The sequence below is a fragment of the Andrena cerasifolii genome, chromosome 5 (assembly GCF_050908995.1).
Source record: "Andrena cerasifolii isolate SP2316 chromosome 5, iyAndCera1_principal, whole genome shotgun sequence".
Taxonomy (NCBI): domain Eukaryota; kingdom Metazoa; phylum Arthropoda; class Insecta; order Hymenoptera; family Andrenidae; genus Andrena; species Andrena cerasifolii.
In genome coordinates, this window is record NC_135122.1 from 15,773,039 (window position 1) to 15,798,831 (window position 25,793).

The 25,793-nt window shown below is 46.8% G+C and overlaps 3 protein-coding genes across 10 annotated transcripts; 2 read left to right on the forward strand and 1 right to left on the reverse strand.

The window, feature by feature from the left end:
- Window positions 1-412: 412 nt before the first annotated feature.
- Pex6 (peroxisomal biogenesis factor 6) lies at window positions 413-9,086 on the forward strand. 5 transcript variants are annotated; one of them, XM_076812730.1, is made up of 8 exons: window positions 413-822; window positions 986-1,442; window positions 1,513-1,965; window positions 2,040-2,266; window positions 2,335-2,737; window positions 2,815-3,114; window positions 3,200-6,717; window positions 6,829-9,086. In XM_076812730.1, exons 2-7 carry the CDS (start codon window positions 989-991, stop codon window positions 3,799-3,801), a joined length of 2,439 nt encoding a protein of 812 aa, XP_076668845.1. In that variant the 5' UTR covers window positions 413-822; window positions 986-988; the 3' UTR covers window positions 3,802-6,717; window positions 6,829-9,086. The 5 variants fall into 5 exon arrangements, with proteins under 5 accessions (XP_076668845.1, XP_076668843.1, XP_076668841.1 ...); XM_076812728.1 differs by lacking the exon at window positions 413-822 and having other exon boundaries at window positions 836-1,442; window positions 3,200-6,751; XM_076812726.1 differs by lacking the exon at window positions 413-822 and having other exon boundaries at window positions 836-1,442.
- On the reverse strand, window positions 1,513-25,738 carry Cbl (E3 ubiquitin-protein ligase CBL). Of its 3 annotated transcripts, none has more exons than XM_076812732.1 (8): window positions 24,840-25,738; window positions 11,223-11,369; window positions 10,887-11,153; window positions 10,591-10,810; window positions 10,332-10,496; window positions 6,805-7,081; window positions 6,275-6,670; window positions 1,513-5,696 (listed from the first exon to the last, which is right to left on the reverse strand). In XM_076812732.1, the coding sequence occupies exons 1-8, from the start codon at window positions 25,403-25,405 to the stop codon at window positions 5,674-5,676; spliced, it is 2,061 nt and encodes a 686-aa protein (XP_076668847.1). In that variant the 5' UTR covers window positions 25,406-25,738; the 3' UTR covers window positions 1,513-5,673. The 3 variants fall into 3 exon arrangements, with proteins under 3 accessions (XP_076668847.1, XP_076668846.1, XP_076668848.1); XM_076812731.1 differs by having other exon boundaries at window positions 6,080-6,670; XM_076812733.1 differs by lacking the exon at window positions 24,840-25,738 and adding an exon at window positions 11,459-11,656 and having other exon boundaries at window positions 6,080-6,670.
- Window positions 11,751-15,157, forward strand: Gtpx1 (glutathione peroxidase-like 1). 2 transcript variants are annotated; one of them, XM_076812781.1, is made up of 6 exons: window positions 11,776-11,841; window positions 12,347-12,443; window positions 13,397-13,499; window positions 14,116-14,225; window positions 14,309-14,400; window positions 14,490-15,157. In XM_076812781.1, exons 2-6 carry the CDS (start codon window positions 12,383-12,385, stop codon window positions 14,703-14,705), a joined length of 582 nt encoding a protein of 193 aa, XP_076668896.1. In that variant the 5' UTR covers window positions 11,776-11,841; window positions 12,347-12,382; the 3' UTR covers window positions 14,706-15,157. The 2 variants fall into 2 exon arrangements, with proteins under 2 accessions (XP_076668898.1, XP_076668896.1); XM_076812783.1 differs by lacking the exon at window positions 12,347-12,443 and having other exon boundaries at window positions 11,751-11,841.
- Window positions 25,739-25,793: the final 55 nt, after the last annotated feature.

A 25,793-nucleotide genomic window follows, 5' to 3' on the forward strand; every position in this document is an offset into this window, starting at 1 on the left:
AATGTTTTATGTTTGATTATTCTTTTATTGTAAATATCTACTGGTTTCTAGGATTCTGTTATTAAATTAATTTAATTAATCAAATTAAAAATGATCGTTACTTTTTAGAGCGTAAAAGAAAAACACGTCTAAACTGTTTCAGGAGAAATTATATTATAAACAAAATCTTAGAAACCAATAAATCTTTACGATAATAGAATAACTAAATATAAAGCATTAATAACCCACTTCATTCATTTTATAAATTAGAAATTCGCGCGCAAACCAACACACAGCATACAACATACCAACACAAAACCCTACATATTATTAAAAGGCTGTAGTGTAGCCATCTACTGTGACAGCCGTTAACTTAAGCGTCCCATTCAATGTATGTGGCCGTAAAAAATAATTTGTTTATAACCTTTGTTTTTGCGCTTCTAAGGTCGCAAAATTCTCGATCGAACATGCGCGTCAATACTTTTTCCGCCACATTGGCGTGAAGAGACGTCAATGCCAGGGAACGGATACGGATTCACAATGCGGAAAGTCATCAATATTTATTGAAAAGTTAAATACAGTTTCTGCGCGATCTCTATAAAAAATCACTAATGGTACAGCTGTATTATAAAGGGGCATAGAATTGCCTCCTGCCTCCAATCCTTCACTTTTCGTCCTTCTTTCCATACAGCTGATCTTCCCATACTCTGTCTCCATTATCACAGTCCATGAACTGATATGAATAATGGGGCATGTAAAAATAGTTATCGATAAAACAGCGTAGGGGCTTCACCCGCGGATAAGACTCATCCCGTAATAATTTGACAGATTCCTCCGAAATTGGTACGCCAGTCTTTTCTTCACGAGTGTCGCAAACTGCAAAGTACACAGACAATTGTTATCGCGTCCCCAGATTTGCCACATTTTCAGCCACACTTCGCAATCATTAAACAACGCTTTACTCCCGATTTCTTTAATGAAAATTCATTATTTCCCTACGTTTCAGTATATGGGTCTACTTAACCGAAGCAGAGATATGAAGTCTCCATATTTTTATACGCATTTTTTACGAGCATTAACCAGAATGTTAATGAGCCACAATTCCAACTACATACTCTTTTACGTGTTCTTACATTACGTGCTTCTCAGGCTGAAAGTATTAGCCGGCACAACGTTTAAATGGAAAACTTTAGCAGACAAAGCCTTGAAGGGTTTAATAAAACAGTGCCACGACGAGGAAAACTGTTACGTGGATTGCAATTCCTGCGTGTTAGCAAACGTAGAATGTTTCAAAGTATCTACGCCGACATGGTTTTATGTATGCTCCGTAGTATCTTTGAGAAAGTACAAAGTACTAGTCATACCTCTGAATGATAGCGACACGAATGAAATATGGGTATCCGAAGTCATGAGGCATAACATAGAAAGCGCATTGCATTGCGACGTCGCTGCTTGCTTTTTGTGTAGGTACCCAGAGAATAATTGATAAAAAACAAACAAATTTCTCTACTACTTACAATCATTTCTTTGCAGTGCCCATAAAAGATAATACCGTTAGATTCGCTGCAGAGGCTAAAATATCTATGATCTCAAATCCATACGATACTACGAACAATATGATATGTGCTCTGCTAGAAAATTATTTCTCGGAGCCTCGACTGTTGAGGAAAAATGATTTATTTGGCATCGATGTAAAGGAATGCGTGTCGGATCAGGTGTACTTACATAGTAATTCTTCAGTATCTGTGATATACTTCAAAGTTAATGCTATTAAAGTTAATAATAAGGATTGTATAAGTAGCGAGAGTGCTTACATTTTACACGGAGAAACGACACTCATCCAAGAACCAAATGTATACAGTTATATCCCTCGAAAGCATTTATATCTCGATGGAACCGCGGAGGAGTTAATAGAACCGTATCCTCCTAGTTTCGCAGCGCCTTTGAAGCACTTAGAACATTGCATCTTGCCGTGCATCAATTGCGGTAAAAAATGCTACCTAATTACTCACGATTACATCTAGCCTGGATATTTAGATCAACGCATTCCCTTGTTGCAGATATCCAATTACCCATAAAGCCACTATTTCTCCTCAAGGGTTCGCAGGGCTCGAGTAAGCGTAAATTGATCCGAATTGTATCCGAGAAGCTGGGCTTGCACTATCTTCACGCAGACTTTGCAGAGGTCCAAGCTCTAACGTCAGCGCAAACAGAGGCTAAGCTACGTATCGTGTTGCACAATGCCAAACAGTCCGTGCCATGTATACTTTGTTTAAATAATATAGAGGTACTTGTAGAACACATTTATATCAACTCTCTTTCGTAAGTTCGAGGATTCTAAGGCAATGTCCATAGGTGTTCGGAAAGAATTCTGAAGGCCAAAAGGACGAAAGAATTATATCAACTTTCTCCGCTGAAGTGAATGCGTTGTATGAGAAACGCTTGAAGTATCCAATTATTGTGGTAGCCACCACGAGTGAGTCTGACATACCAGCGGAGCTGAACAGAATGTTTATTGAGACGATTCACATAGAGTATCTAGATCAGAACACGAGAGCGGAGTTAATCTCGTGGTTACTAGCGAAGAGAAATTTAAAGCATCGAGCGAACCTGTCGAAGATTTCTGGAATGTGCTCAAACTTTGGGTACGCGGACCTGACAGCACTGATACTGCACGCTGTGAAAGCTCATTGCGAACAAGCCGATGTAGACTTGAAGTCGCTAACACTTTCGCAAGAAGACTTTGACAAAGCTTACGGTATGATTGTCGTACTATAAGAGGTACGATCGCTATTCACGTCGTTCTCTTCTCAATGCTCTGCTTCTTATCCACAGAGTATATGCAATCGACATACACCGACTGCAAGGGTGTACCACGTGTACCGAAGATTCATTGGGAAGACATAGGTGGCTTAGCGGATTTAAAGCACGAGATTATGCGTCGAATTCAGCTACCTTTGTTGAACGCACTAGGATTCGGCCAGTCTGGATTGCTTTTATACGGTCCACCTGGAACTGGCAAGACGCTCCTGGCTAAGGCGGTAGCGACGGAGTACCAGCTCCATTTTCTGTCGGTCAAAGGTCCCGAAGTGTTGAACATGTATGTCGGTCAGAGTGAGAAAAACGTCAGGCAAGGTACAGTACCGAGCGTATACATTAGCAAGTGATCTAGCAGGTAATAATCATAGGTAAAAATGAACGCTGTGTTATCTTGGCGCAGTGTTCGAGCGAGCGAGAGCCGCGGCGCCTTGTATAATATTCTTCGACGAGTTGGATTCGCTGGCGCCGAATCGTGGACGCAGCGGAGACAGTGGAGGCGTCATGGATCGCGTCGTGTCCCAGTTGCTCGCCGAAATGGACGGCCTCGAGTGTTCCAGTAATATATTCATCATAGGCGCTACGAACAGACCAGACCTGATAGATCCCGCGCTTCTTAGACCCGGCCGATACGATAAGCTACTGTACGTGGGGATTCATTCCGACCGTGACTCGCAACTCAAAGTACTAGAGGCGCTGACTCGTAAGTTCAAGTTGCACGAGAACGGGCAAGAGTTTGGGGAGCTGGTAAACCACTTGCCCGATCACACCACTGGCGCGGATCTGTACTCCGTGTGTTCCAATGCGTGGCTGAACGCTGCGAGAAGAGTTCTCAGCGAACACAGCGTGGATCAGGGTACCTCCGGCAAGATCGAATTAAACGAATCAGTTACGGTAGAACTGGAGGACTTCTTGAAAGCCGTACGGGAGTTGGTTCCCTCTGTCAGTGCCGAGGAAGCAGAGAGATACAAGAGGATGCAGATAGAATTGTCCTCGGTGTCGTAGCGATGGCCGGGTTAATCAGCCTTCTATCTTATAAACGACATGTCAATTTATTTCGGGAAATATGTAAAACAATTCTTTACAACGAATAGTTAAATCATGAAGGGCGTCTACGCTCTACCCTACATATTGCACCAGAACGTTTCTTCTTAATACGCTAGCGCGCGACGAGGAACAGCAGCGGCGCCGTAACGGTTTCTACTCGAGGGCACGGTTGTTAAAACGGTTCCGCGTGTCTACCGACGGTACGTCGCGATATACAATGTAGAAAAATAGGACAGCTAGATCCACTGAGGCACCTACACCGGCCACGGAATTCAGTGGCGGAGGCTAAAAGGCCCCGCAGTGAACCACGATACTGCGTCGGGTTGATTAATTCCATGCAAATCCGTAATTAAAATAAATAAACGTTTATTCCCTTCGAATGTGATCGTACTTGTAAACTCAAACGACAAGTCGTGGTCTGCTTAAATATTTTCATACTTCACTACGCGCAACTCTGCGACACGTGTGCCGCTTCTTTAAACCAGGGATTCGCAACTCAACGCCAAATGAGCGTCAAGGATTCAGCTGATTCATCCTGACGTCGACAAACAATGTTACATTAAACTTATCTTTCTGTTGTATCGCGTTGGAGCTGAGAGCCTCTGGTTCAATAGACTCAATTGCACTCTCAGAAATGCGCGGCACTCGACAACGCGTTTCCTTTCATACAGGAGAATTACAAACCTTTGGTATAGTCGCGAGGTAGGATCGATTCTGACATAATTATTCTTCGATGTGTGAAATGCACAGGAGGTATTGGCAACCCGTGATATCTAACAGACTCGTTACTCAAAAGAAAGCCTTAAGTGCGCACATTAAAGTTTCACCCGCCCAATTACGATACGAATCGATACGACAAAAGCCATAGAATTGCAAAGGACCGGCGTTGAGCGTACATTAAGTTGAATCTCGCGGGGGGGAATTTTACGATTACGAGTATTCTTTTAATCTTCCATGCCACTTCGTGAACCACAGACCGGTATCTCTTCTCGCGCGTTTAACATAAGTATCACATTCGATAAATACGATAATCACTACGCTCGATATAAGGAAAAGAGAAGAGAGGAGTTCCGTGAACTTTTCGAAAGGATATCCGCTCGCTTCGAATTAAAGCAATCATTATCATAAAGGTAGTATTTGCGAGACTCGCTCACGCAGCTTAAACACTCGGCGATCTTACGCAAGAGGAGGTATCCTTTGAGATATCATGTAAAAATCTAGATGGTGTCCCGAGCAACGACCAAGGAGGATATCGATCGAAAAGAAGAAATTGTTTGAATCGGCCCCTTCCGTACGGACACTTCGGCCACTATGTACAAGTAATTCTCGCTTTAAGTGTACGAAAAGAACGCGATTACTCTACGTGGATCGAGATCTACGAGGGAAAGTGGTAGCGCGATTCCTCTCGCCTCGATCGCGGATAAACGAAATACTTTGTACTCGACGGGTACGAACTTCTTCGCGAAGTCCAACGTCCCCGCGCTTACTTGCGGTTTACAGAGCTTCGACGCACCGTTTTACGCTCTCAAGCAGTCTTCTCTTCTGCATGCGCAAGGAAAAGAAATGCACTGGGACTCGGTGCATCTTCCAGCGAAGAGTCGTTCGGCTGACGGGATCGAAGAAGTACCAACGGTGACGCGTGCAGTTGAATTTTCAGGGCAAACCATGGGAGGGATATCGCCGATATAGACATTATAGACTGTTTGCTGGCTCGACGTGTATTCCTGGAACAGCGAGAACGTCTGAACCGCTGGACACCGTGTCTCCGCGCGTGAGAGACTACACACTGCTGTGCAAAACTTTCATTCAAAATGATACAAGCAAGGCCAGTTACGAACCCTCGGCGTTCGGCCCTGAAACAGAAAGTAAGCCGGTTAGCTAAAGCGACACTCGTAGCCTATTTTAAGTAGAGGGACTACGGTCTGTCTACCATGTGAAATGCACTAACTTTGTTACAAAAGGTGTTTAGATATTTACGATGCAAACTTTGCACGCGTATCGGTATTCAGAGCGAAGAGAAACGAGCTCCCTTTGGTCATTTTATGCTCAAACGGAGACTAGATTGTTCTATCGACCGTGAGTGTGCGTGCAAGGTTTCCATCACGAATTCATGAGCGCTCTACATGTTCGTTTCTATCAGTACTGATGGATGGGTACGTCGGGTGAACGTTTCTAAGGGTATTCGTATAGGTTACACGATGATAATTCGAATTTAGGTTTGCATGTTACGGCATACCTGGTCAAGACGATTTCGTGGCAAATTCGTGCAGTATGTCACAAGCCATTTCAAGATCGTTCCTAGTTATACCGAGGGCTCTAATCACGGCGTCTTGCGCGAATCCGAGAGCCGTCAGCTTGGAAATGTGCTCGACGTTCACGTTCTCGTATGCCGCGGTTTCTGGCTTAGCAGAACCGGCGGGATCGTCCTTACCTCTCATCAGAGCGGACAATCGAGCTGTATTCGCTTCCAGATTAATGTTCCTCACGACGTGCTGCCTCGTACCGGGTATCACGATCGTGTTCTCGTAATGATGGTCCTGTCTATTCTGTTCTTTGCCAGATTTCGGCGGCCTGGGCACCGACAGAGGCGGCGGCACCGGCGGCACGTTGTTGCTGGCCGTCGTCTGGCCGGACGCGGAGGACGCGCCGCTGGAGCGACTAGGTTTCTCGGGTAATGTCGGCGGTTGCGGTTGCACTATGGTCATATGATTTCCCTGGGACCGACGTATGTGAGCTCTGCTGGCTGCGAACGGCGCTAGAGGTATCGGCGGCGCTGGGGACGGCGAGGAAGCTCGATGCAACATGTCGTAGCCTGCCTCGGAGTTCACTGAAACGTAATCAACTTGTAATAGGAGTGGAGGTTTAAGACTGTAGGTAACTTGAGAATTTCCCTGCGGTAAACGGAAAGGTATGGGACTTGGCTACTTGCGTCTGTTAATACTCTCAGCGGCAGACACTCACTGTTATTGTTCTGTTGATTGTCAGCGCTGCTGTTGAATACCGCGTTGACCACCGACAGGGGCGGTGGCGGTGCATTCTCCTTCGGCACCGTCAGGTGACGCCCGTTCCTGGAATGGTTGTTAGGCGTGGGCGACGGAGAGGGTCTTCTAGGAGGCAACGGTGGACTGGGCACGATTCTACGCGTCGAGAGAGGGGAGTTCGTCGGACTGGAGTCCTCTTCGTCGTCCGTGTCGTCGCAAGTGAGCCCGCCGTGGCCGTTGCACAGGTCCATTATTTCCTAAAACAACGAGGTCAGCAGGAGATTGCATTAATTTGTATGCTACTTATTCAGTAGAAAGGATAATAACTCTCGTTCTACGTGTGCAGGATGTTCGCATCATTATTCCCTGGCAATTCTCTCTCGGGAAGAAGTTACATAAGAGCCAAGAAAGTGGAACAGAAGCGAAAGAGAAGCTTCATCCTCTTGAACATCCTGTACCACTAAACTGGCACTGCTTTCAGACAGCGTTAGAGTTCTTGGTAGCTAGTTTTAGTAGAATCGTACAAGCGACACGAAGCGCAACAAGTTAGAATAGCGTTCGGCGTTAGTCTATCGTTGAACAGGATTAGTCGGGTCTGGACAAATTTTCAGCGACGGAGCTCGGTTTGCCCCGAGTGCGTTTATCCGAAAGAAAAAGGTACCTATAATGCGGTGAGAACGTGACGATTAATAACAAGCGTAATTACAAAGCGTTAAAGCGGAATGGCTGTAATGCGTTTCTTCACTTACCTGCCTTCACAGCAGCAGCGAAAGCCTCTCTCTCTCTTTCTCTCTTTCTTTCTCTCTCTCTCTCTCTTTCTCTCACTCCTTCAGGCTATGTACATTACCGAATTAGTTTCGATCATGCAGGCGGGCAGAGAGCAATGGACCCCGTGTGTAGGTAACGAGTTATGAAAATAAAGGTAAAACGATCATGCGAACGATACAACACGATAAACACCTCGGTTCGGTTTTGTCAATGTACCCTGTCTTGCTGGAACGGTGAGGGTGCGCGCGGGGAGACTAGGCTCCAGCAAAATGAGGTGTGTGTATACACATGATGCGGATGTAACTCGATGTAACAATGTCACTTACAAGGTGAGGTCACGACCTGGATGGGGCCAGCTCCAAAATGTAAGGCAGTTAAGAAACACTTCACCGCGATTAACGCAAACATGTAAGTCCACCTGCTTGGACTCGTGCCCTACATTCTGGACCCGTTCCCATCCAAAAAAAAAGCGTTCGTTCTGATCATAGCATTCCCTCGTTAGAAAATTGAAAGAGAAGGAAGAGAAACATACTTCTCGGATCCGTAATATCTTACAATAAGATAGGAGGAAAACGTACGCTACAGTAATGTTTGCGAAATATTTATTTTAGACGTCGGTTTCGCTGCTGATACACGGCGGGTCGTCTAAACGGATTAATCGATCAGCAGCACTGTGTTCATTGTATCCGTCTTTTTTCTTTGTAAATACAAGTAAATACTCTAAAGGCTACACGTGAACGCAGTAAAGAAATCTATCATTCTAATTTCGAGCTTCTGATACGAGAGGCATGGGTGCTTCGGCGTTTACGTAGCTACGCTTTCAAAGAATTATTGCTCTCGTTTCGAACCGTTAGTTGCCAAATCCGTGTGCCGAAAGGGAGCTGAGAATTTCTCGTCTTTGTGAATCTCTTTTGATGAGGGGAGAAGAGAAAAGATACGTATATGTGTACCCGCAGCATCGAAATTCGGCATGAAGTGCTACTGCGCTATTCACTGGTATTAGATCCTTTAAAGGTTTGCTTAGTGCGTGAACGGAATAAATAATAAATATCTAAGGTAAAGAAACATAATTAACATATTTGCCCTAGTAAAGATGTCTCACATGTTATTACATTTCGTTCCTATCGCCAACAGGTACGTAATTAACTTCTAATAGACGTTACGGAAAAGAAAAAGAAACGACGAACGAACAATCGATCGGTCCGTCCTACGATGGGCCATGTAGCACTTCTTCTTTGCTCGATGGCAAGCTACGCTACTTCCCGTTGGGAGTTATCTAGGGTTTTATCTATGCTCCTTTTTTTCTTTCTTTCTCATTCAAGATACTCTCGGAATAAACTGCTTCATACTTCGCGTATACTTTTACCATGTCATTCCTTACAAATATCGATAAGATACCAATTAATCTGAGGGGTCTGGAGTTCCACAGAACGAAATGAAGCGATACATCGTCGATTTTATGCTACTTTTGCAACGTAAATCTATGAACGAATTCACCACCCTTTTCGAACTTTACGAACTAACGAAAGCACTGATCAGACGTTACACGTCTCCTACAATCGGTGCATAGTGTGACTGTATATGCGGATGAAGCTTAACCGAGTTTGAAAGTCATAGACAAGGTGTTGTTTTATTAATGGGACCCGCGTCAGGGGTCGATTCAGCGCCGAAGTATTTGCCTTCGATCTTCGACCGCAGAACGAGTCCAACCAGTAAAGGAACACCCTGCATATGCGTACACTGCGAAGAATACGCTGCCAGCTATACATTGGCGCATGCATTCTGAAGGTCGATTCGAAGCTTGATCAGTCGCGAGCGAAATGATTCACTGTGTGGATACAGAAAGCGGATAAATTCGTACGTAAACGTTATTCGTAAATTTCAGACACGGGGATCGGCTACAACGTTACCATTAAACATTACACGCCCTCTGAGAGACGCGACGTTCCATTATTCTAGGGAGGTTGCTGTACACCAAGCACAACTGGTTAAACGACAGGGAAAGTTTCGCCTCCGCGGGTGCACAAGTTATATGAATGCAAATAACGCTTCGTAGTAATGAAACGAGGACAAGATGAGTCGGTACAATAAGCCCTGAACGGTGTAATGCGAAAAGGCAACCTACCTTAGGGTCTCCATACGCGCCAAGTTTCTTTTCTCTTTTTTTTTTTATTCTCGATAATCTTATTCACGGGCAAGTAGTGACTCGAATACGTGTTAGTCTAAACGAACCCGTGAACTGTAAAAAACACTCGTATTAATTCAATCATCGCGAGAAACGTTTCGCGGGCAATTATACCGTAAGCCATTCAGCGTGTCATTCTTATGTACACAAAGAGACAATGAGAAAAGTATTAAAAAAAAAAAGAGAACAAAATAAAACAACAGAAAGGAAATTATGATTCGAACAAAGCTTACATAGAGACGAAAAAGTTGGTCCCTTTTTACCCGACTGCGGCACGCAAAGGAGGGTATTGTGTTTACATCGTTCAATCTTCGATTATTCACTTCGGTTAACTTCGTCATTATATTATGTTTAAGCTTACGTACCTCGCGAGAGGCAATCGCGCTCGATGATAACCCTATAAATGATATGACATGACAATCGTATAAAACCGGAGATCTCGCGTGAAATGCGTGAGGCATTCTCTTTAAAAAAAATGAGGCATGTTGCTGGGAGAAATTTGTTATACGTAGAGCTCATTTAATGAGGGTAGGTGCTAACTCCTAGTCGGATACCTCGGTGTCGGGGTCAAGATCCCGCGTGGGGGTCGACGCGTTGCTAGCGGACGCTGAGTGTGTTCCTGGCCGATGTGTTCTTCGTGGGTCGAACGGGTCGATTACTATCTGTTCGGTCCCTTTAATTTCAGCTCGGCAGAACGGACACCCCTGCCCCTCGGAGTCCTACGGATTCACGCAGCCCGTGTTAATATTCTCAGGAAGGTTGCTTCTTCGCGAGGCATACGTCCGCGCGGAGAATGAAACTGATCATCGGTACCTGCCACGCTGTCAGGCACGGAGTGCAAAGAAGGTGTCCGCAAGGTTCTATCCTCACATCCTTGTCCTTCTCCGCACAGATTTTACACAACTGGAATGTGCTACCCATCTCGCAGTACAGCTCGTATTGCTCCGCTGTGACTCTTATGTGCTCCTCCGGAGTGGGCTGCACCGCCCATGTTAAGTCAGGGTTTACGTTGTGACCGTCAGGGTACAAGTAGCTAGGAGCAGATCGTTAAGTTCACAGATACTTTTAAAGCTATATCGATACTTCTTTGCCAGCGTGCTTCTACTTACAAGCCTTCCCGATACCCGTCAAGCAAGGCTTGGCAGAGACTCTTGTTGTGAGGTATGGTCTGAAGAATATCTCCGTCGGACGTGACGTAACCGATGGCCCACTGTCCTAGCCTCGTGCAGCTCAGCCGGAACACGTAACTTCCAGGTCTGCAGTACTTCTGCAGGCGTGCCTTCACCTCGTCATAAGTTAGAAAAGCTACGTATCCAGGGTGGGTGACAGCCAGAATTTTCCAGTTACGCAAAAGCGTAGACCATGGCTGGAACAACCTGCGGAGAGGAGGATGAAATTAACACGCCCCTGATAAACGTACTAGACGCTTGTCTATGCGAACATACCTTGTAAATACATCGAATTCAAAGTTAGAAATATAATCATTGCACGTAAGATCTATCGTGGACTTCAATGCCATGGCCTGTAGCACGGAACTAATTGGATGAACTTCGTTCAACTTGTCCCTGAATACCTTCCATGGAACCAATGTGCTAAAAACAAAAGCAGAGGTCAGCTGGCGTTGACACCCATCGAAGCAAAAGTATCGCAGTGTACGCGATTTAAAACGAGTTCCATTTACTCGGGAAAGATGCAATTCATGTACGTGATAGTTCTGAAACGCAGACTCATGTTCAAGCATGTATTATGGACTTATAAAGATAATCCATTATTTTCAGGATATTATTACTTTAATTGATAAAGTTTACGAAGTCTCATTAAATTCCGAATTATCGTAAGTCGAATAATACGGTCGCGGTGATAAAAAGTGAGTGTCATCTTCTGTTGCAAACGGGCGTCCAGTGCCGCAACGCTCGTGCACACAAGTATAGATTACGTGTGTACGTGTGCAAGAGGATGGACGCTATAGATTCGTAGCCGCACGTAGCCGGCTCAGTGCGAAAGCAGACCTTGCGGAGTGCGGTTGTCGGTTTCACATTTCCGTGGTTTATTAACATATATCCGGTAAGATTCGTTCGATCTTCACAGTGAGCGTACCGTCGAGGATAGTGATCGTATCATCAACGCATCCCTCGTACATACAGGAGAACGTAGAGTCAAAATCTGCCACGATCCTGCGTAAAATATCGCGCATATCCGTGCAACTCGATAGCGAAATCTTCGAGGTTTGCTCGCCGAACGGCAGATGGCAACCTATTTGCAACCGTTGTGCGCACAAAATACGCGGAGCAGTATTTTCGAAAGATTGCAGTTTTTCCTTTTTACGCTACTTTGCTAGCTGACTATGCCGCGGTGTAACGGATGAAAATTTCACAAAATTTTCTAGAATTTTCTAGCGTCGAGTTAATCTCGGTAATCGGTTATCGATCGATAGCTACTTAATCCATACACGGTGCCATATAGAAAGGATGATTATCAGGCCTCGATTTTGGGATTAACTGCGGAGTCACCGCGCATGTTGAACTTTGAAGTGCTGTTACTCATACAGTGTTTGCACTGGGAATTTCAGGAAACGCGATCGGTGTACCTTGTCACGCACCGGAGAATGCATTTTTTAAAATTGGCGCTGCCAGTGGGGTTTGCGCACGTTATCCGAAATTTCGCAGGCACGTAATTTGATAGTTTGACACCTGCCCCTCCACCCTCCTGCCTTGCTACAAGAGTAGAATAACGTAGCATGCGATCTTTTTGTTCCTGTACCTAAGAAACTTAATAAGATCCCAAAAATCTCAACTAAAGGGGCGTTCGCGGCGTTCAACGATTACATGGGACAAAGTTACCATTTTATTTCATTTCATTTCATGAAGATGCATGGTACCGTTGTCCGTAGAGGTATTATCGCTTCCGACGCCTACGATGAAATGCTAATCAGTTCCCGTCAATTCGCGAGAAATTTCTCCAACTTCGCTCGATTTCGAAAGATGCAATCCTCGTGTATGCGGAAGCTCATCTTACAAAGGAAATGTAGACGGACCTGTTCACCGTCTCGCGTATCATGGCCAGTGAATCCTCGTAGTGGCGGTGCTGTCGCACACACGCGCAGCGTTAACTGTGACAATGAGACCTCGTGACGACATTACGCCTCAGGGGTGCTCAACTATTTTTCGCGCGAAGTGAAACTACAGACTGCCGTAATAGGGACAGAGAGAAAAGTAACGCGAAAGCAAGTTTCGAACGCCCTGCGTGTCACGTACGCGCACACAACACCGTCACGTAATCGGCATCGTAAACACTCCCGCGAACCAACGGCAGAAACGATTTTCGCGCGACGAGTCATACATTAATTATGAAGTTGCAAGTAATCGTCACGCGAGTAAGGTTAGGGTTAAATTATCGCGCGGTTCTAACCTTCGTAACTTAATGACCGATCGAAACGAACGGCATAGAGTAGTGAAATGAATTCGTAGCTATAATACGTAGCCTCGTTAGCGATTTTACCAGATAGATGATAATTACTCGAAGCTTGTTATTAACTCGCTAATTACAATGTTTGCCGCGCACATTTTCCCACCTGGCGTTCGAATCGCAACGAGATATTCTAAGTGTCGATCGATTTCAGTTGCAGCTTCAGCCATGAGTGGGAACGAGAATTACAAAGAGGCGAAATCGATTTACGATTTCACCGCTAACAATATCAAGGGCGCGGAGGTTCCTCTATCGACGTAAGCAACGCCTGCTACACTTCATTTTTCCACACAACGAGGTTGTAGAGACCAGCGGTCGAATGAAACTGTTAAAATTTTCAGTCAATTATGAAATAACTGCAATTTCATGGCTATTATCTTTTCTGTTCCGCGAAAGCTCTTACAAAATGTAGGGTATTAACCGAAGCTTTTATTCCACACATTTTCCCGTAACTAGGAAACTTTTATTTTCTCGAAAGTAGAAAAAAGTTCCAGTTACACAGGGACATTTACCTATTCTGCTTTGAAAAATTTAAACTTTGAGACAAGCAGAAGTTGAAATTTAAACCGTTCGGCGAAAATAATTATATAAAAATCCCAATCCAAATTAAAAAAAAATATTCCAAATTCTACATTTTACCCTTAAATATCTGTTGCAAAGTATACGATCCTCCAGAACTTTTCTTAATCGAACATGCAATAATTCTTACAACGGAATTAAAGCGTTAATGCCCAAAGTTGTCATAAAACAGAAAAGAAGCGATTTAAAAGTCAAAACTTCGACAAATAACTTTTATTTGTAAAAATTAACAGTTTCGTTCGACCCCCGGTAGAAACGAATGTATAACTATGGCTAATATTATCCTATTTACAGGTACGAAGGACACGTGTGTTTGATCGTGAATGTCGCGTCGAAGTGTGGCCTCACAGCAACGAACTACAAAGAACTGAATGAACTGTACGATGAATATTCGGAGTCCAAAGGTGGGAAAAGAAAAATTTGACACAGATTTATAAAATACTCGTTCGAAACTTATTTACCGATTACCGGAACCATATGCTTGCAGGTTTAAGAATTCTGGCCTTCCCCTGCAATCAATTCAACGGGCAGGAACCAGGTGGCAGCGACGAGATCTGCAGCTTTGCCGATCGGCAAAAGGTACAATTTTACGAGTACGGTGGACACGAATACCTCCTACGGGTACCCGCGGAAGTCTCTTTTCACCGTAAAATTGCTTCTCGTTCCAGGTAAAATTCGACCTATTCGAGAAGATCGACGTGAACGGGGATAACGCGCACCCCCTGTGGAAATATCTGAAGAAAGAGCAAGGAGGGACTCTTGGGAGCTTCATAAAATGGAACTTCACCAAGTTCATCGTGGACAAAGAGGGCAAAGTGGTGGAACGGCACGGTCCCAACGTGGACCCCACCAAACTCAAGAGTAACCTCGAGAAATACTTCTAAATGTTCTCATGATAATTGTTCTTCTATATCCACGAAGAGTTGCAACCATAGCACTTTCTCTCTGTAACCGATGAAAGTATTCAAGGAAGATGGATATTCGAGTTGTTCCTTAAAAGAAGATCAAAGTTACTCCTGTCGACAAGATCAAAGTTACACCTATTAAGAAAATCGAAGTTATTCCCATCGACAAGACAAAAGACCGCACCACTCGATAATTTATACGTTCCACCGTAGATCGTAGACTCGTGGCATTGGCATCTGTTGCTCTCGTCGCTCAAAGATCACGTTGCATATTTTTTCATACCCGCGTACATAGCATTACAGTTTCCAATCTGCAAGTGAAGAATTTATTTTTCGTTACATGAATACTAATATATATATATCCACACGCAGACGTCTCACTACTGTATATTCACGTGACGCACAATAAAAAGCGTGTAGCTGCTTCGGCACTTTGAGTGTCTTGAAAACTTGCGTGCACAAGGTTCGCCACATCGACTGTATAGATTTCTCCGGCGCGCCGTCCATTGTCTCTTCCTTAACGGCAGCCGCGTACTTTCGCGCTACGTCACGGCGTTTACGTTCGTGACCTAAGCCTATTTATAGCGTCATTAGCGTCTCCTGTACCGCTCGATTTAATTGTCCCGCGATCCTTTCGGTGCCCTCCGCAGCGGGCGGGCTCGAAGCACAATGGAGCCTCCGTTCGACGAGCGTCCCGTTATCCAACTAGAGCGTGTCCTTGCGGAGCACCCCTTCACCCATTAAAAACACTCTTTCGAAACCATTTCTGATGGCCACCGGCTCGCTGTAAAACGGTCCCCGTTACCGTGAGGCATGAAAGCTCGCAGCGCCTACTCTATTAATATCCAGTTTCACGAGAAGCCAGTGTCCCACAAGCAAGAGATTCTCTCGCGATCACCCACGTCCCCGGTGGTGACGCTGCCAGCGTTCCCATCGCGGGAACGAGCGGCGACGTTAACTCCGCTGGAGAAATGGGTCAACGCATCGTGCCAGCCGCGTTCGAGCGACACGATGACATAATTACCGGGGCCATCGCGCCCCGGCGAGCGGGTCAAGGATGCGGGTAGGACTTTTCTTCCCCCCCCGCGCTCCGATAGGAGCCTCGCGGCCCCCGCTTCGGAGGAAAGCAGCAGCCACCCCGTTCTGCTTTTCCGGAGCAGTGGGTGGCGAGGCTGGGAGGTCGAAGGAGAGTAGGAGGAGGCTGTGCGGGGCCGATTCGCGTGTCCTTCCTGAATTTCAATCCTGAACTGCTTTACGTCACCGTTAAACTGGGTCGCGTCCTCTATTGCAGGAGTGCCCCGTGTCTCGGAACGCTCTCCGGGCGTTGCGTCGGCACGCGCGCGTTCACGTACAGCGCGGCGCACATCAGCGTGGCTAATGTAGAAAACGAAGCCGAGAGATACTAACGCTATAATTAGTCGTCCTTGCCAGCCGACTGATCCGAGGCTCGCCTCCATTCATAGATCCACGCTTACCCGGCGTCGTCTCTCGCCCTGCCACGATCGCGCGAAATCCACGGCTTACAGACGCTCCGCGGAGAATCCTGCGTGGGAGTGATGCTCCAGCAGAGTCGCTCGGTAATCGAAGCCAGCTCCGGCAGCGCTCGCGGCTCACCGAAACGAGGAAGGTGCTCGGTGAATGTAGATTGGAGTAGGGCGTTGCGCGAGCTAATTGCGAGCACAGCGATTCGGCGTTGGAAAAGTTTCGCCGCTGGAATATCAAATGGGAGTCGCCGCGGCGGTACCGCGTGCCTACGTTATCGCCGATGACTCAGAATTTAGAAAGGATGACAAATACCTGCGCAGATAAGAGAGCAGACTTCGAGCGGGCTGGTGGGAGCTGGGTGGTCCCTTTAGAGGGGTACATTTGTGTAAAGGAATTTTTATGTATAGAATTGCTCTCGGTTTGCAGCTTTTGCGGAAAGGACGCGAGGCTTCTAGCTGTGCGATGCAATTACGCAACGTGCAGCGAAAATACGCCCATGGAAAATGTCAGTGGAACGGCTGGAGAGCCGCGTTTCAAGGATGCCACGCGATAGTTTCAAAGGTTCTCCGCGCTGACTGTTGTAAATCTGCTGAGGCTGCTCCCATCGAAATCCTGCCTGCCCTGTTCATCGTGTTACCGATGGGCAATTGGAGAGTTTTAACAGAGCCTTGATTCGGGAACCCGGAAGAAAGCTGACCGAGTTTATTTCGTTTTTTTTCTTTTTTTTTTTTTAATGAGAAGCGATTGATGCTGGTTGTATTCACCTGGAATAGGTGCGAGGGGAAGGATTTGAGGCGAGTAATCGTCGCGGTAGTTGAGCCGACGGATACGACGCGATTTTTGTGCAGGCGTCCGCCTACGATTACTTTGGTTTTTGGATATGTTTTAGAGGACCGAAGAGTAACAAATATGTACAGGCAGGGTCGTTCCTGGCGGGGGTGCAGAAGGTGCCAAACTTAAGGGAAACAAACTTAAATTTGGAGAGAAGGAAATTCTGGGGAGCGACAAATTTGGAGAGAAGTAAATTCTGGGGAGCGACAAATTTGGAGAGAAGTAAATTCTGGGGAGCGACAAATTTGGACAGAAGTAAATTCTGGGGAGCGACAAATTTGGAGAGAAGTAAATTCTGGGGAGCGACAAATTTGGAGAGAAGTAACATTCTGGGGAGCGACAAATTTGGAGAGAAGTAAATTCTGGGGAGCGACAAATTTGGAGAGAAGTAAATTCTGGGGAGCGACAAATTTGGAGAGAAGTAAATTCTGGGGAGCGACAAATTTGGAGAGAAGTAACATTCTGGGGAGCGACAAATTTGGAGAGAAGTAAATTCTGGGGAGCGACAAATTTGGAGAGAAGTAAATTCTGGGGAGCGACAAATTTGGAGAGAAGTAAATTCTGGGGAGCGACAAATTTGGAGAAATAAATTCTGGGGAGCGACAAATTTGGAGAGAAGTAAATTCTGGGGAGCGACAAATTTGGAAAGAAGTAACATTCTGGGGAGCGACAAATTTGGAGAGAAGTAACATTCTGGGGAGCGACAAATTTTCGGGAGCGACGAAGTCGGACACCTGAAACGGTCTCGTTGTGAGTCAACCTCGGGGCAGCCTCGTGCGTCCCGGTAGCCGTAGGCAGACGACGATAGCCGACGGCGCGGCTGGTCTACACCGATTCGTACAATTCGCTCGTTTAATTCGCTTTAATCGCGACGTCACGTCCCCTTCCTTCCGCTTCGGCTCACGTCCGGATGCGAGCTTAACTAGCCGCCTGCCAACGGGGACAGGGGGGCCAGACCTTTCGTCGTAACTCTTCAGACAACGGGGGACAGCTGATACGCATCCAGCCGCCTATCAATGCCGTTCAACCCCTGCCGACCGGAATTCATGTAACGAACGTAACCTCCGCGATGAATTCGCCTTCTACGGGGCTGTAGTTCTCACCCGCGCGCAACCTACACCATTTGTGACGTTCCGCTCCTGCAGCAGAGACGGGTCCACAAAGTTTTGTTCAAATAAAAATTTCGAAAGTCGAGTAAACCTTCGAAAATTTATTGTCCACCGAAAGAATTAACTTCGCTCGTCAAATAATCTAAAGCGAAAGTAGCCTCTATTTAACCCGTTGTTTAAATAATTTCCTACTTAGTCAATGCCCAACTCTGGATGGAAGTGAGAATAATAAAGCCGCTCGAAGCATTTGAGCGAGGAGCAAGAGTAAGTAACTTCAGGAACAACTGCGAACTTAAATGGACACCGGTGCGAAGAAGAAAAGTTACAGCAAACGCGGGTCCCTTTTAATCTCGTCCCGAGCGTTGTCCCGTTTCGCCCTGTTGAATGCCGTTTCCGTGAGACAGGTAGATATCGTTGGAAGCCGAAGCGCGACCGTCCCGGGGGCGCGGTACGCAAGCTCGCCGCGATGCACGCGAATTCCAAGCACGATCCGACCTCTGCAAACTCCAAACAACAGAGCGGAATAGCGTTTTATCCCGCATCGAGTCTGCCTGCGGGATCGCGGACGCAACCGACGGCGAAATCGGCGGGCATGAAAAATTAAAAAGGATATTCAAAGTGTTCTGGACGGCGGCGGTTATAAAATATACATTACCGCGAGCCGGTGATGCGGGACGGTGTTCTAGCGTTTGACCGTGGATGCGCGCTAACGGGGACTTCGAAGGCTGGGATATTGCAACGCGACGGGGCGCGCCGATTGAACCTCGCGGCGACATATTGCATCCGTGTCGCCGGCGCGTTCCTGGGGCCACCGGCTTGCACCTGACACCCGATATCTCCAGGATAAACACGAGCGCTGCGCGCCTTCGAAACGCAACTCAAAATCCATCGATCGTCCCGCTGTCTACCGTCGATCGAGCGCTTCGCGTTTTAGATCGAACCCTTGGCCAGTGCAGCGGTCGCTCGCAAGGAAACGTTTCGCAACCCGAGGATGCTGATTCCGATCGAACCTCGCGCGAAAGTGCAACGTAGGGTAAACGCACCAATAAATGAACACTTAAGGCTAATGAATGAACACTATTATAAAATTATGTTTGCAGCGCGATTGACTCCACGTGCTGCAAAAATTGTTTGGATCTGAAGCAAGAAATTACAAGAAGTCTCTGATTAATTAGTTGCTTCTCTTAATAACTTATTTTACTCATTTTAATAAAAAGTGTCCATTCGCTGGTACGTGTTCATTTACTGGTACATCCACCCTATTGGAGAATAGAGGGAGCAAGGGAGATGGTAGATTGGTCAATTTTCGACCTGGCTGGCAGTGAGTTTTTTTTACAGGTCTTAAGGAATCCAGGAATAATTGTCCACCCTGCAGGCGATGGGAAAGTTATAAATAATAATGGGTAAAGTTGGGAATGTTGTAGTAAAAATATTCCCAATAACAGATTGCATTTTCCGGAGGAGGAATAATAATTTTAAGAAACACCGTTTGAGGGAACTTTTTTGTGTAACGACCGAGTACACCAGCGTGTACATTTCTCTTTTTATTCGCTTTGGTTACTCGTTTACTTAGTTACTAAGCACATAAGTGTGCTTGTAACTCGTAAATTACAAGAGATATCGACAGAAACATTTAAGGATGTATCGGACCTGTCTTCGAAATGTGTAAGAAATCGCCAAAATTGCCCTTACGTAATTTAAGGACGGCCCCAAGAAGGGAAGAAATGAGGGAAAAATGAAAATTAAAAGGATCAAAGGAATCTCTCTCTCGTACACCACAAATTCCATGGCTTACAGCTTTAAAGCTGTTTCATTTTTACAATTCCCATAAAGTTATCACGTTCTTTTTATAAAGATACTCCAGAGCAGTGGCGTACTCAGGATTTAATCCTAGGCGATTTAATCCAAGCCAAGTTAAAGGGGTAAAAATATTTTTACCGCAAATTCAATGAAATTCATTAGGCAATTATAAAAATTTATTTAAACAATAAAATCCACTTTTCTTTTTACAAAAACCCCTTCTTTTGCCAGGCGCGCCACTGGTCCAGAGGTAGTGAAAATCCTAGTGCCACCCACTTCCATTAAACGATCTTTATCCAGAAAGAACCGATTGCGAGTAATTTTGAGGGAGAAGGCCAATCTTGTCCTCGGTCCAGGGAATTACAGGCACACCCCGTATGCGACACAAGCGCCTTTGTTCCCGGGCAGTAAATTGAATTATGTTTACCGGCCGAGGGGCGAGGTGAAGACACGTTAATGAAATAATCGTAGGAGACAAGAAACCGGAATGCTCGACCACGTTGGATTCCATTCTGCCTCGCCGCTGCTTCTTTTTTTTTTTCCCCTCTCATACCGGCTTTCCCAGCCCACATCCGGACGTCGTTACACGTATCGCGAAGAGCGGAGGAGAAGATTCTGCCCCCGGCTCCTCCGTGCCGGCGCAAAGTACGGTCCCTCGCGATACAACGGCCCGCTCTATGCGTCGGATAGATGACTTCGGTCTCCTTTCTCGATAAAAGCTCACCCCTTGCCACCGGCTTCCGGCACACTCATCACTGGAAACGTCCATTAGTGGGAGAGCCAGAAACCGCGGCGATACGCGAATTTAAATTCGCGTCGGGCATGCCCGCGCGAAAGAGAAACCCTTCCGTTCGAATTCACAGCTCGACACTGCGCGGTACCATTCCGAGGAGCTTCCGTTACCCACGGCAGCCGATTGCAAACCTGCCAGTTAGTTTAATTCCAAGTAAATGCAACGCCTGCTTTTTTCTGAAATATCAATTATGCAGAAAAATGCAAATTATTTCTGACTGCGTCACTTGCGAGATAAAGTCGGGATGGAAGAGTGATTATTATTTACTCAGAGGGTGTATAGCTTGAATGCGAATTTTAAGAATCTGTTTGTTAACCCGAGGTGTGTCGCACGCTAGGTAAATTTTTTTTCCTTCGCCAATATTTCTGTAAATTTGTAGGCCTTACTATAAGGCGTGGCGAATTTTAACAAAAAAATTGCTGCTTGACAGAATTATTTTTTTTAAATGCAAATTTTATCATATGAAAAATTACAATTCTGGAAAAAAGACTGTTAGTGTTAAAAGAGAGTAGGGAGTTGAAAAAATCAAAAATACGAATATGGTGACTCAGAAATGGCAGTGGAGTACAGTGAACCCCATGCGACCAATTGAGCTGTTCATTTTGGAAGTGGCCTGGGTCCATTTGTCAATTTTTTTTTTGTCGAGTGTAGTAACATGTGCAACTTGAAGTTAGTATCACAAATTTATGTATACAAAATTTTTAAATATAAACGGACTTGGGTCACTTTCAAAACGAACGGCTCGATTTGTGATTATAAGAAGGTGACCAGGAAGGGTGAATCGAGAGTACTTTCCTAGAAAAAAATAGGTATTAAGACCTTCTCTTACAATTAAAATAGAGCGAAGATTTTCAAAACACATATTTATCGCAGCATATAAATTCGCGTCCGAATTACAGCCAAATAGGAAACACACCGCGAAAATATCCCAAAAGGCGCGATATTACCAACTGTCCTACTTATAAAAAAAAGAAGGAGGCCCTGAGAAAACATAATAATCCATTTTTTTTTTCGAATACACTTTCTCGAGAAGAATAGCATCCGTTGAAGCCACCAGCTCCTTTCAGCCACCTTGTGTTTCCCCCGGCCCGAGGCGAGGAATACGCGGGCGCGCAATATCGAAAAGGTCGGGTAAAAATACCCAAGGCGCTGATTTTTCCAAGATACCGCGTAGGCGTAATGCAGATAAATATTGTTTCCGGTGAGATAAATCGAATCGGCGCTTACGTTTATCTTATCGGCGCTGAATTAAACGCGCGTGGATCGGGGAGTCAGGTTCCCGATCATAGTGGCGGCTGTTAAGCATCCTCCTCGTCTGCGTACGAGGAAGAGAGAGAGAGAGGGGAGGTAGGGGTAGGGAGGGGTGGGGAGAAGGAGCGCGCGCGCGTGTACAGTGACCGGATGTTCGCGGATCATTTGACCGGAAACAGAAAGTTCGCGCATCGGCGTAATCGAGTCGGCTGGCCACACGTTAATAACGCCGCAATCGCCCGCATCCTACGTTCCCAGCCGGCAATGCTTCCCCGATAATGCTCCTGTTCAGCCTTCTGAGAAAGAGGAACGGCGTGGGCCGTGTATTTGTTGCGCGGGAAGGCGCGGAGAAAGGAGGACGAGGAGGAGAATTGTAGCTCCGCGGAGCCGAGAGACGGAACGTCGGAGGTGCGCGAGGAACGGGCAACCCGAACACGTATCCGATCCGCCAAAGACGTGTCAAGTATTAATATTCTATCGTTTCCCAGGAAGCTTATTCTATTTTCGGCCAGGTATTCTATAATTTCCCCGGGGTATAAGCTTCCTGGAGCAGCAGTCGCGATATCGGCTTAAAACATTACTCCCATTCAGTGCTGGATCGGACGGATGATGATGTAGAAATTTTCTGACTTTTAAAATCTAACTTCTGTTGGAGACACTTTTCAGCCAAATTATCAGAAATGCCTGAGGAGTCGAATGTTGCGTTGATCACCCTGTACAAGGGGGCCTAAAAATCTTTCAAGTGCTCAGGGCCTCCGAAGATCTTAATACGGCACTGCTTCTATTATTTCTCCAAGTGGCGCAAGTTAAGGAACGGTGGACTTCTTGTATGCCACTTTCGTCAGGTGAATAAAATTACGCGGACTGACAAGACCAGTGTGTACACTATCAGAGAATGCAGAAAGTGGTCGAGCTTGCAACGGGGAATAACGATCGATGATATCTGCGAATGAAATTGTCACCCGTCATTTTAGTGGCCGTGGCCATTTCCGGCCCTGTATCGAGGCGAACTCGATACTCCGACGCAAGTATCGATTCTAACTTGACGTCCAATTTCACGGGCTACTTTCGCTCCGGTAGATCCTCCGAAGTTTAAGCGCAACAGAAGTATGTCTCCAGGTGTGCGTGGTTTTGAAACAAGTGATCGGGATGTGAGAATACAGCTACGCGGACGAAGGTAGGTAAACGCGCGCGGACCGGCCGGACCGAAAATAATTTCGGCCGCGGAAGAGTTGAAGAAAATACAGGCTGGACCGCGCTCGAGTCTCGTGCCTCGGCGAAACTCGTGACGCGATCAGTCCCGGCGGCAGTCAGTCATTCATGAATTGGCTCGAACCGCTCTCTCGCCGTTTATTTATACCGGGCTCTGATAAATCGCTACGCTGGCGGCACGTAGACCAGCACACCGCCGCCCGTGACGTGTTCCAGCAAAAGTAGGCGCGCGCGCGCGATCGCGTTTTGTAAAACGATACCGAACGGGTGCCGCCCTCCCGCCGCTCTATCGAGAATAGTAACCAGGAAACGTACGTAGCTGACGTTCCACGAGTTTCCGAACCGCTCGGCCCTCTCCCGATTCCTCCGCCGAGCCCGCGACGATCTCGCCGGAGTCAATGGACAGTGACCGGCCGTCGACAATGCTCGCTAACGGTTCGTCCTCGATGATTTACACGGCCCGACGCTCCGTAACCGAGTATAAATGGAATTCCAATTACACCGGAAGTAGCATTGCCGCAGCACAGGCCGGCCACTGTTCGCCCGTCCGCGTTTCGTGCCCAACGAGACCGCCGCTGTGTACATACGCGGGTATTTCGCATTTTTATCGCGTTCCACCGGTGGAATCGAGCCGATATCGCTGAACCGGAAACGCCGGCCGAGTTGATCGTGTTGATTCATCTTTTCGTTTCCGGTACGGGCCTCGATACGACAGAAGGGTCGCGATAAGAGACTCGTATCGGCCACGAGAGTGATCGATAGGAATCGACGTTATCGTTTAAATGTGAAAGTCGAATACCTTCTATACAAGATGTAAATTAGAAGTACAAATCGGTACACGGTTGATGGAACGCGTCCTGTCGTGCCTCCCTAACCGACATTACTACGAAAGAAATGCTTTTCGTGACTCGGGACGCGCGAGAAGACAGGTCCCATGTACAGGACGTCCAAAAATAGGAGGCGCGACTCGAACGGAAGTAATTCTTCCTGGGGGGGGGGAGGAAATGGGGTGAAATGTAAACTAAGATTTCCTTCGTGTATCTTCGAGGCCACAAAAAGGAAATTTGACAAGTACTCCGGAAGTGTTGTTTAAAGAAAGTCATGATATAGAAGCGTAGACGCAGAAATATATCAGAATCTAAATCACCTTTCTAAATATTTGAAATAAGATACGTCAGATTCACACAGAGTCTGATCGTAATCAGGTTCGTTTCGCCTGTTTTGGTACAGCCTGTATAAGGTCGGCGCGTGAAAAAGAGCACTTCCGGCCGAGGAAATACATTTCGCGTGCAGGAAAGGCTTGTCAGCTGCACACGGTCCGACGCACACGTCCCGGTTTTCGGTTGGACGCGCGATCGGTAATGTGACCAAGTATCAATGCGAGAGACGGACGGACGCGCAGCGGTGGCAATTTTAGGTTAGGTGTGCGCACGTGCGAGCCAGAAGCGCGCGCGTTTATTATTCGTTTTTGCACGCACGGCAGGCACGAGGGGAGGGGGGCCGGAGGGGGGAGAGGGAGCACACGCGGCGGTGGACAGGTGTGCCCTGTTTACACGATCGTGGAGCGGCGCGGGGCAGAGCGAAAGAGAGGAACGAGGTGGAAAGGATCGTTAACCGATAGTGGGTACTCACCTGATCCCGAAGCTCTCTTTCCAGAACTCGGACGCGTCCGCCTTGGTGATGCGGAACTTGTGCCCGGCGAACACGCCGTACGGGAAGATGGCCTTCAACTCGGACAGCATGTGACTGAAAACCAGGCTGAGCTTCGTGAGGTTGCGACGGTAATGGGACGTCTCGTCGAACATCTTCTCCTTGCCCTGCTTGAACAGCTTGATCGCCTGCTCGCACTTTCGCATCAGGTTGTTGATGAACACGCAGAAATGCTCGTTGCTGTGCAACACCTGCATCCTGTCCTCGTACTTGCTGTATATCAGTCTTAGCCGTTGGTACGTGTCCGGCAGGATGTCCAGGATGAACGGCGGCGAGTTCTTCAGGTTCATCCGCTGGTGTTGACACAACTTCACCACCTTGTCCATCAGCTTCCAGGTTTTGTCCAACATCCGCTTGTCGGTGGAGAGCTTGGGCAGTGTCATAGGGTCGGCGAAACGGCCGTGGAGCTTCTGGAATATCGAGCTTATGTGCACCGTTCGCGTACGACTGCTGTGTCCTCCCGACGACATCTTGACGTGCGCGTGCATATCCCACCAACACCGGGACTCCCTTGCTCCCGATGCGAGTCCGCCGCGCACTTTTACGCACTTCACACCTTGCCAGAGAGCCACCAGACCCGCCACCACCGCCACCACCGACAACAAAACCTTGCTACGATAGGTTAGCCTGGCCTGCACTCGCGCGATACGATATACCGCATCTCCCTTTAACGAGACTCGGCACTCGCCACTTGGACGACCTTCTCACGAAGTCGCGGCCACGAGACGTACCATAATAATGTTACGCGATCCCGCATCCTAAGTCTTTCTATACCGTACTGACAACAGCGGACAGCCACAACGAATCGACACTGACACGACTAAGCGTGCTTCTCCTCCCCTCGCCCTGCCATCTTATTTGCGGTTCCGCCTGCGG

Bases quoted from the DNA above. Each gene is read 5' to 3' on its own strand.
- Cbl (XM_076812731.1), bottom strand. From the start codon at position 25,405: ATGCACGCGCACGTCAAGATGTCGTCGGGAGGACACAGCAGTCGTACG. The intron at 11,370-24,839 runs GTGAGTACCCAC...TTTTGTTTTTAG, and splicing joins AAAGAGAGCTTCGGGATCAG to CACATTGGTTCCATGGAAGG. The intron at 11,154-11,222 runs GTATGTTCGCAT...TCCTCTCCGCAG, and splicing joins GAATTCGATGTATTTACAAG to GTTGTTCCAGCCATGGTCTA.
- Gtpx1 (XM_076812781.1), top strand. From the start codon at position 12,383: ATGCATTTTTTAAAATTGGCGCTGCCAGTGGGGTTTGCGCACGTTATC. The intron at 12,444-13,396 runs GCACGTAATTTG...GATCGATTTCAG, and splicing joins CGTTATCCGAAATTTCGCAG to TTGCAGCTTCAGCCATGAGT. The intron at 14,226-14,308 runs GTGGGAAAAGAA...ATATGCTTGCAG, and splicing joins TGAATATTCGGAGTCCAAAG to GTTTAAGAATTCTGGCCTTC.
- Pex6 (XM_076812728.1), top strand. From the start codon at position 956: ATGAAAATTCATTATTTCCCTACGTTTCAGTATATGGGTCTACTTAAC. The intron at 1,443-1,512 runs GTAGGTACCCAG...ATTTCTTTGCAG, and splicing joins CGTCGCTGCTTGCTTTTTGT to TGCCCATAAAAGATAATACC. The intron at 2,738-2,814 runs GTATGATTGTCG...TCTTATCCACAG, and splicing joins AGACTTTGACAAAGCTTACG to AGTATATGCAATCGACATAC.